General features: G+C 56.8%; 3 protein-coding genes across 3 annotated transcripts; 2 read left to right on the forward strand and 1 right to left on the reverse strand.

The window, feature by feature from the left end:
• SPRG_09619 (hypothetical protein) lies at positions 1-1,057 on the forward strand. Its single transcript, XM_012349045.1, has one exon. It carries the CDS (start codon positions 46-48, stop codon positions 997-999), a length of 954 nt encoding a protein of 317 aa, XP_012204435.1. The 5' UTR covers positions 1-45; the 3' UTR covers positions 1,000-1,057.
• A 485-nt stretch (positions 1,058-1,542) lies between these two features.
• Positions 1,543-5,545, forward strand: SPRG_09620 (TKL protein kinase). Its single transcript, XM_012349046.1, has 22 exons — positions 1,543-1,787; positions 1,844-1,972; positions 2,023-2,085; positions 2,133-2,204; positions 2,252-2,341; positions 2,393-2,449; positions 2,495-2,557; positions 2,607-2,672; positions 2,732-2,922; positions 2,974-3,187; positions 3,241-3,372; positions 3,416-3,484; positions 3,538-3,612; positions 3,655-3,711; positions 3,759-3,821; positions 3,870-3,938; positions 3,990-4,159; positions 4,210-4,606; positions 4,658-4,868; positions 4,919-5,116; positions 5,173-5,265; positions 5,314-5,545. Exons 1-22 carry the CDS (start codon positions 1,549-1,551, stop codon positions 5,491-5,493), a joined length of 2,898 nt encoding a protein of 965 aa, XP_012204436.1. The 5' UTR covers positions 1,543-1,548; the 3' UTR covers positions 5,494-5,545.
• A 1,537-nt stretch (positions 5,546-7,082) lies between these two features.
• SPRG_20808 (hypothetical protein) lies at positions 7,083-7,316 on the reverse strand (the record flags this gene model as incomplete). The annotated part of the gene is made up of 2 exons (XM_012349122.1): positions 7,083-7,128; positions 7,183-7,316. The coding sequence occupies 2 exons, from the start codon at positions 7,314-7,316 to the stop codon at positions 7,083-7,085; spliced, it is 180 nt and encodes a 59-aa protein (XP_012204512.1).
• Between the last annotated feature and the right edge of the window lie 232 nt (positions 7,317-7,548).

Consider the following 7,548-nt stretch of genomic DNA (forward strand, 5'->3'; position numbering starts at 1 on the left):
CCGGCCGCAAGCGATGAAGCTGTCAAGGAACCTCTCGTCACAGCAATGACCAAGAAGGCGCCGGCCAAGAAGGACGAGCCTCCAGCAAAGAAGACGACCAAGGCGACCAGCGACGACACGACGACGACGACCGCCAAGAAGCCTGCCAAGAAGCGCGACGAACCGACCAAAGCCAAGCCAGACACGAAGCGGCCGCTCGAGCTCGAGAAGGTCGCGCCGCGGAAGCGCAGCCGGTCCGACGACCGCGGCAGCAGCCACGATGCTTTCCGCCCGATTGCGCCCAAGCCCAAGCCGATCGTCGAAGTCTCGAGCGACTCGGACCACGACATTGAAGACGACGCGGCGACGTCGACCGACGACCCCAAGGTTGTGATGGTCAGCAGCCGGCGCAAGCCCGCCAAGTCGAAACCTCGCAGCATCGAGCCCGAAGACGAAGACGACTGCCACAATACAACGACGACGACGATGATGAGCAGTCCAGACGAACTGCTCAAGCCGTGCGCGAAGAAGGGCAAGGGATCGCTAATCTTGCTCTCCAAGCTCCTCAACTCGCCGCAATTCGCCGACAAGGAGCTGCCGACACAGTCACCGCCGCCCATCGTCGTCATGAAGAAGCCGCTGCCGTCGCTCTCGTCCGTGACGAGCCAGGAGAAGAACCAGAGCGCGTTCGACATCCTTCGCGTCGTCGCGAGCCAAACGATCACGACCACGCACCAGTCGCCTGCGAAAGCGATCCAGCACGTGCCCGCGCCGCCGGCCCCCGAAGTCACGCTAGAGTACGACATGCACTTCTGCCTCCGCGAAGAGATGTACGTCCAGGTGTGCGCGATGGAGGAGGCCGGGCTCCTCGTACGCGACGTGGCCGGCTTGCTGCGGTCATGGACGCACCCGACATCGGCCCGCTTTGAAGACGTCCGGTTTGTCTACCTTGTCAACAAGCACAACTCGCCCGCGATCCTCGCGCAGCGGCTGGCCGAAGTCACCAGGAATTATGGTTAATTTACAGCACTATAGCTAGACTACCAACTCGTAACATAATTAATATAGTCCATAAAACATAATAGTGCTTGCGCTAGAGCTAGCTCGGGACAAGGCTGTCCGTGGACGTCACGTACGACCGGCGTGACTGGCGCAGTTGCCGCGGTCGAGAGTGGACCCGATCAGATCGGGATCGCGCTTCAACCAGCTGCAGAAGACCAAGTCGTTGCGTTCTCACTCCCGCAGTACGTACGATTTCCCTCGAGTGTAACTAGTACTAGTAGAGTCCTGTCCAGCAAGCACTGCGTAAATATCCTTGGTCGTGTAGTTAGTTGCTTGCATCAACTAATAAAGCTGGCGGCTGTGCGTGTGTGTTGGTTGCACGGTATAATCGTCGACAGTGACACACTATCTCTGGCAATTCGGTGGGTTTATCCGGATTTGGATCCGGATAAGCATACAGTGACCAGCTGTGTGTGTAATCGTGTGTTTCGCAGGCGCCATACAAAGTGCAAGCTCGCAGTGGCGGGGATAAACCCGGCGCCAAATGGCGCATTTGGAATTGCCGGCATGAGTACACTGAGCACGGTGGCGGCCCTGACGCTCCCGGCGCCGACGGTCGACTGGTCCATCACGTGTCCCTTCGGCACGTACGCCTCGACGTTCTCGTTCGACGTGCCGTTCTGCCCTCCGTCGACCGCCTGTCTCGTCGACAGCAAGTGCCAGCGCACCAAGGTCTTCAACCGGTCGGTCGTTGAGATCGACGACCGCATCGAACTCATTGAGAACCTGCCCAACATGACGACCTTGTACATATAATCGCTTCCAGAAGCGCAGAGCAGCGCCTCACGCAGCAGGTGCGTAGGGTCTTCCGCGGCAACGGCCTCGTCCGGATCGGGATGCCGCTCTCGCAGTTGCCCACGCCCACGTCAGCGCCGACCTCGTTCAACATTACGTCGCTGTACCGCGTCGAGACCGCGCTCGTCTCCAACTTGTGCGTGCAAGCGTCTTTGATCGAGCTCATGTCGACGGCCTTTTTTCTAGGACGTTGATCGACAACCCGTGGATTGTGGGCGACGTCTATTTACCCTATGAGCTCACGACGCTGTACCAACATACATCCAAGCCAGCCAAAGCCTCATAGTAGCCCGTAGAAATATGATCAACGGGACGGCCAACCTCGACCAGTTCCGAGTCCGCGATTGGCCACCGCAGCTCAAGCACTTGTACGACACGGGCGATATGGTCGAGGCATGATTTCACGCTGGGCTAGGGCCATCGAGGGCGCCGGCGTCGTTACGTTCAGCAGCCTCACGCAGTCCTTTTACAACCGGTCGGGCTTTGTGACGCCTCTTGCGACCTTGTAAAACGGCAGACGAAGCTTCAATTCGGGCTCACGCATTTGCGGCTGTAGCTCCGGTCGCGACAACGCAGTTCGGCAGTTTGAAGACTTCCCCCCCGCCGAGATCCTGTACGTGAACGACTGCTGCAGGCTTGGCCTCATGTTAGCACGTAGCGATCTCTCAAACAACTGGATCAAACTCGTGCGCACGATCGCTTTTGAGAACGCCACGTCGCTGTGCGTGATCCGATTACCGTCATGTGCTTTGCGAATGCCTTTGGCGTAGGATCCTCGACAACAACCCGGTCGTGACCGTCTACAATGTCGGGTCGCCGCGCAACCAGTTTAGCTTGTACGACGTCGCTTCGAGCTTCCAGCGTCATGTTAACCGGTGATATCTGTCATGTCTAGTCGATGCGCCAACTGCAACATCTCAATCTTTCAAACCGACGCGGCGTCGCTCACGACGCTGCAAAACGCCAAAGCGCTCCCCAGTGCGACATCCCTCGCGGCCGACTGCGAAGCGCGCAACACGGTGCTCCAGACGCTGCCCAACTTTCTCTCGACGGGCATTTGCGTCGTGCCCAGCAGTACCTTCCCGAGTGCGTCCTCTTTCTTATTTTCTTATATTCTCATTTTTCGCATTTATCTAGACCAAGGCCAAATTGTGGTCGTGCCCGCGTGTTTTCCCAACGCAACGCAGGCACTGACGAGCACCAACTGCCTCTCCAAAGGTGCCGAATTCTGCCTCGTCGACGCGCAGTGCCGCGAGGTCGAACCCTTCTTTGGCCGTGACGAGACGATGGATTTCCAAGGCAAACCCACCTTTTCCCTGGCGATCCTCTCGTTCCCCAACATCCACTCGCTGTACGTGCTACATCATCGCACGTAGCATGTGTCTTATGGACAATATTGTCTAGCACGATCCGCAACGTCAACGTGTCATTCTTCAACGCGACAAGCGTCTCGACGCTCGAGAACCTCAAGCTCGTCAACATTACGTGGAGCAACCTCGCAACAAACGCACCGTCACTGCCCGCGCTCACGTCCTTGTACGTGCGCACTTGATGCTCATGTGTTGAGGAGTCTCTGTAGCGAGTGCGTCAACTGCGGCTGGGGCGCCATGAGCGACGCGTACCCGTGGCCTCCGTCCCTCAAGCGCCTGTACGTCGCGTGTGTATATAAACTGACGCGCGAACGTCATCACTTGGTCGTAGGTCGCTTCGAAGCAACAAACTCATGTCGTTTCGCGAAGACGCGACCGGCAACTGGCCCAAGAACCTTGACTTCTTGTACTATGCTCCATTCAACAAGACGCTCCAACTTGGAAGTAGGGATTTCTCCGACAACAGCATCGAGACGTTCGAGGGGATTCCGTCGTCGCGGGAGCTGTGCGTACATCGTCTCTCTTCCTGGACGTCTCATCTTGTGCGTCTAGGGTGATGTGCAACAACCGGATGCGGACTCTGGATTTGAAGGACTTTAACCACGCGCGTTTTTTGTATTCCCGACGATACTCGAGCCAATCGCACGCTGACGCCGGGTGTAGGGATTTCTCCAGCAACGCGCTGCGCAAGATCACACTCAACAGCATCGACAGCCACGACAACATCACCTTGTATGAAGACAATGATAGTCTCCTCGAGGCATGACATATTGTTGTCACTAGGATCCTTGAGGGCAAAGGCCTCGCGACGCTGACGGTGGACGACGCGACGTTCCGATCGCTGCAAGCGGGCAACGTCACCTTTGTCTCTCCGCAGGGCGCGTCCGTGTGCGAGATGGGCGAGCTCAAAACCGCTTCGTCGCGCCATGACAGCTTCAGCGCCTGTGTCGTCGGTAGGTCGATCGATTGCGTGTGGACAAGTTGTCTTATCATCGGAGCATAGGCAAGTCGTGGACGGCCGCGATGATCATTGGCGTGTGCCTCGGCAGCGCCTTTGTCATGGGCTGCATCGTGTACTTGGTCATGCGTGTGCGCCGGCACAAGCTGTCGCGGTCCATGATTGACAACAACTTTGCGGCCCTCGTCGAGCTCTCGTCGGATAAGGAGGAACAGCTCAAGTTCCTCAGCTCCATTGAAGCGTCCGTGACGGCGTCGCTCACGCCACACCGCCTCAACACGGACGTCAAGCTCCTCGACACGATCCTCGGGCGCGGGGCGTACGGCGAAGTGGTCCTCGGCGACTACAACGGCCGGCTCGTGGCCGTCAAAAGGCTTCGCGAAGACAATGCGACCATTAAGAACATCGAGACGTTCATCCAAGAGATCGAACTCATGTCCCGGTCCGTCTCTTCGCCACGACCCCACTACGGTCTTATGGAATATGGATGTAGCTTTGACAGCCCGTTCTTGGTGCAATTTGTGGGCGCTTCGTGGACGCACCTTGCCGACATGAAGTGCGTCGTCGAGTACATGGAGAAAGGCGACCTCCAAACGTACCTCGAAGCGACGGCCGAAGACAAGGAAGTGCTCTTTCCGTGGCACGACAAGATTCGAAGCGCGCGGGACATGACCCGGGGCCTCGTCTACCTCCACAACCAAAACGTACGCGATTTGTTTGCCTGTGGCACGGTGGAAAATACAAGAAAATGTAGGTGATTCACCGGGATTTGAAGTCACGCAACGTCATGCTCACCGCGGCGCTGGACGCCAAGCTGGGCGACTTTGGTATCGCGCGCGACGCCACCGACGAAAGCATGACCAACGCGGTCGGCACGTACCGCTGGACGGCGCCCGAGGTGCTCAAGGGCAAGCACTACGACACCAAAGCCGACATTTACTCGTTTGGGATGGTAGACCCTACGCCTATCGCGAATTTGGAGGCTCATTTTGTTTGGTGAACGATTAGATTCTAACGGAGCTCGATACGCACGCGGTGCCGTACGCTGACATGGTCAACGACCGGGGCCAGGCACTTGGCAACTTTACCATCATGTACAAGGTACGACGCCGCCCTGTCGACGCATGCAATAATTCATTGTCGTCGTAGGTCATGCAAGGCAAGATCAAGCCGACGCTCTCCGAGACGTGTCCCGACTGGTTGCGAGAGATGGCGCTCGAGTGCATGGCGTTTTCGCCCGACGATCGCCCGACGGCAGTCGACCTCGAAGCGCGGCTGGAAGCGCTCTTGATCGCAACCGAGCCAATGGTCACATCGCCAACCCACTAATTTAACATCCCCGCAACCAAGTAGCGTAAATGATCTCCATAGAATGTCTTTGTATCTGTGTGCTATCGTGTGGCATAGCCTTAAAGTTGACCGACACAACCAAGACTGGCATCCGTAAAACCGAAATTCGAAAAACTCATGAAGCGCAAAATTAGAGACCGGCGCGAGGAACGGCAGTCTCTTGTCAACCGTGTTCGAGCAACTTATGGCAAGGCGGTGTTTCGCACGACAGGGAATTTGCTTCGACGAGTTCGGGTTGGTTTCGAGGCTCGGGTGATGGACGAGCCAAATCATGAAGCGTGGGTCGCCACGAATGACGATGTTATGCCGCTCCATGCATCCAATGTAGAGTGATCTGGGGCAGCCTTTTCCCATCGACGGTTCACGATACATTGGTGCACCCGGTGTGATGCGCCGTAAAGCTCTTGGTGAGGGCTCCGAGCAAAACTTGTAGATCGACATGCTACATTAGGTGGTGTAGAAGAGAGTTGTGTTAGAGCCGTTCTTGATGTAGAACGCGGTGTGTCGATCAAGGACAATTCTACCATGTTAAGGCACTGTGCTGCAATCAGTATCGCGATGACATACTCACTCAACCGACAATTCGACAAAGTTGGAGGGGCTCGTCTCGCGGCTCGCACTGCCAACCGCAGTGACTCATACCGCAGCCCAGCGGTGGACCCGCCATATCACGAAGCGCGGATGGCCACAAAGCTCGCGCCGGCGGCGATGATCTCAAGTACAATACATACATGCACGCATTCCAGGGTATTGTTGGATCAAGGATTTCTGTCCTGTTACGACTGACTACTACTAAGCTGCTCCTCGTTCCTTGAGTTGACGCACTCTCTAAATACACCAAACAGAGGGCTCAGGCGACATGCATATCTCGTAGCTCCTTTTGGGATGCAGAACGGGACTGCACTTCTTCGGCACGAGAGACACCGACGAGCGCAACTCGTTGACGACGTACTTGGATGGCGCCTTGCTGTGCGGAATCACCGCGCGCTCAAAGTTGATGCCCGAGATAAGGCTCAAGCGCAGCCGCTCAGTGAGCTCACCGTTGCAGTAGCAGAGCAAGAAGCAGTCGGTGCCCCGGAGGTTGATCGTCGGACACAACTTCAGTCGCGGGTTCAAGTCCATCACGTGGTAGATGGTGCCACCGCACGCAGGCCGTCGCGGTGCAATGTGCAGGGTTTTGGCGGCTCGGAACAAAACAGCGCTCTTGATGCCATTGAAGCCAACAGAGCTACAGTCCTCTGCGAACGGCCGTGGTCGGCGCACGCACCCTATTGGCACGCACCATGATTAGTGACAACTCTTGCCTCGTCGATTGATACCCGCGGTCAAGCCGTACAACAGCGGAAAGCTCAGCGTCGTCAAGGTGTAGATGATGCAAACGAGAGCTGCTTCGCTCTCTTGGCTTTGGAGGGCTGTGGGCACGAGATAGTAAAAGAGGCGTCGGTACAGCCGAGCACAAGTCTCGATGTGTTTCAACATCAACACAAACGCGGGACAGTAGACGGTCACTGCGATTGCAAGAAGTGTCGGGTCGACGTCGGAAAAAGCATGTTGCTTCTTCCAGCGCTTCAGTAGGAAGGAAACCAGGCAGAGACCCCAATATGCAAACCAGACCTACAACCAAGAGTTCGTCATCACCATTCTGCAACTCGATATGGAACGTCGTACCGAGCGTGCGAGGTAAAGGACACCTTGCAGTACAAGACCCAAGTCGTCGCTGACCTGAATTTGCATCGTCGCGACGCCAAAGTTGGTGATGTTGACCCAAATATCCAGGTAGTAGAGGGACGCGACCCACGCATCCTTGAGCACGATGGCGGTCGGATCGCCCAGCACGATCTTGTACGACCAGTCGCCCGGTGGCATCTTCAGTCGGTGGCCGCACCGGCGAAGCCGCGCCTCGAGCGCCAAGCAGTGGCGGTAGTAGTGGGCGTAGAGCCGATACCACACAAAGAGCGTTGTCCCAATGCGATAGAAAAACAACCCATAGACAAAACCAAGTGGCCGCAGCTCCGCCTTGACAAAGTAGAGCGT

The sequence above is a fragment of the Saprolegnia parasitica genome, assembly GCF_000151545.1.
Source record: "Saprolegnia parasitica CBS 223.65 unplaced genomic scaffold supercont2.50, whole genome shotgun sequence".
In the NCBI taxonomy this organism is placed as follows: Eukaryota; Oomycota; class Saprolegniomycetes; order Saprolegniales; family Saprolegniaceae; genus Saprolegnia; species Saprolegnia parasitica.